This window comes from Pygoscelis adeliae, unplaced genomic scaffold, assembly GCF_000699105.1.
Source record: "Pygoscelis adeliae isolate BGI_AS28 unplaced genomic scaffold, ASM69910v1 Scaffold89, whole genome shotgun sequence".
Taxonomy (NCBI): domain Eukaryota; kingdom Metazoa; phylum Chordata; class Aves; order Sphenisciformes; family Spheniscidae; genus Pygoscelis; species Pygoscelis adeliae.
The window spans coordinates 490,020-491,494 of record NW_008825559.1 but is presented as its reverse complement, the minus strand read 5'-3'; the positions used below and the strand labels follow the sequence as shown (position 1 = coordinate 491,494).

Genomic DNA, 1,475 nt, shown 5'->3' with positions numbered 1-1,475 from the left:
GGCCCGTGAGTACTCATCGGGGTTGAAGCGGTCGTGGCAGTATGCGGCACTGTCCCGCAGCAGCTTCTCCAGCTGGGGGTCCCCGGCGAGCAGCCCCTCGGGCAGCTGGAAGCGGGGCATGTCAGTCAGCAGGAGGAAGTGGAAGGGGACCAGCTCGTCCCGGCGGAGGATGCAGCACAGCACCACCGTCTTGGAGATGATGCTGACCAGCTTGTAGCAGTGGCCGTGCGGGTCGTGGGGGTTGCGCGCGGGGCGGCTGGGCACGGCCACGTTGACGGGGAGCCGCACCTTCTCGATGATGCTGCGGATGGTGTGCTCGCCCTCCTGCAGCCGCAGCTCGAGGGGGCTGCGGGTGCTGAAGCGGCCCTTGCACTGGAAGGGCAGGCTGAGGCTCTCGTTGGTGCGGTGGTTCATGCAGATCAGGCAGGGCATCTTGCCCTTCACTTGCCTGGCCCCCACCGCCGGCGCCGCCTTGCCCAGCTTCCGCAGGATGGTGTTGAAGCGCGACTTCTCCTTCACCGTCTTGGCGCAGAGGATCTCCGCTTGGCCCATCAGCGTCAGCTCGTCCCCCGCGTGCAGCGTGAAGTTGTACACCTCGCTGTCCTCGCTGAACTCCCCCGACACCACCTGTCCCGGGACAGCCCCACCATGGGACCCGCTGCCCTGGCACTGTCCCCTGGCGTCCCACCACCATCCCGTAATGTGCCACCACCACACCCTGATGCCCCACCACCATCCCCCGATTCCCACCACCAACCCCTGATGTCCCACCACCATCCCCTGCTGCCTCACCACCGCTCCCTGACATTCACCTGCTATCCCACCACCGTCCCCTGCTGCCCCCTCTGTCCCCATACCCACCTTCACGCTGAAGGTGATGGCCTCCATGACGAAGACGCGGTCCGGGAAGATGCTGGCCACCTCCTCCACGCTGTTGAAGTACTGCACGGGCTCGCGGATGTCCCGGTCCTGGTCCAGCAGCTTGAACTTCCCTGCGTGGGACAGCCAGACCCGCGGCGGTGAGAGGAGCCCATCTCCAGGGCCTGGCCGCAGGCACCTCCTGTGACCCACCTCGGGGCCAGCACGGCCATTCGTGGGGGGGGCAGCCACCCTCCAGGCTAGCCTGGGGTCCCCATCACAGATTGGGGGGGGGCACCTCTGTGGGTAGAGGGGTTCACCCAGTGTGTCCAAGTGCTGCAAGGGAACACCAGAGCATCCCCCCCGTACCTGTACTCCGCACACGCAGCATCAAGGTGGGCTTTTGGTGGGACAAAGCACCTGGCACACGGGGTGTCTCGGCAGTGCCGCTCTGGCACCCCCGGAGCTGCGGGAACACCCCAAAGCAGCTGCAGAAATGCCCCGTGGACGGAGGAACCCACCTGGAGCAGGGCCAGCGAAGCAGCCAAAATTGCAGGGTGCCCCATTGCCCCCCAAAACCCGGCCCCAGCCCCACTAGGGCCCCGTGACACACACAC

At 66.5% G+C, this 1,475-nt stretch overlaps 1 protein-coding gene across 1 annotated transcript in view; it reads right to left on the bottom strand.

Annotated features, from left to right (window-relative positions):
- Positions 1–1,424, bottom strand: part of GAREML (GRB2 associated, regulator of MAPK1-like) — a 5,671-nt gene extending 4,247 nt beyond the window's left edge. Inside the window, exons 1-4 of the mRNA XM_009332350.1 lie at positions 1,380–1,424; positions 1,228–1,324; positions 862–992; positions 4–627 (exon numbers count right to left, since the gene is read on the bottom strand). Coding sequence (XP_009330625.1) covers positions 4–627; positions 862–992; positions 1,228–1,324; positions 1,380–1,424 — 897 coding nt within the window. The remainder of the gene's footprint in view (positions 1–3; positions 628–861; positions 993–1,227; positions 1,325–1,379) is intronic.
- Positions 1,425–1,475: the final 51 nt, after the last annotated feature.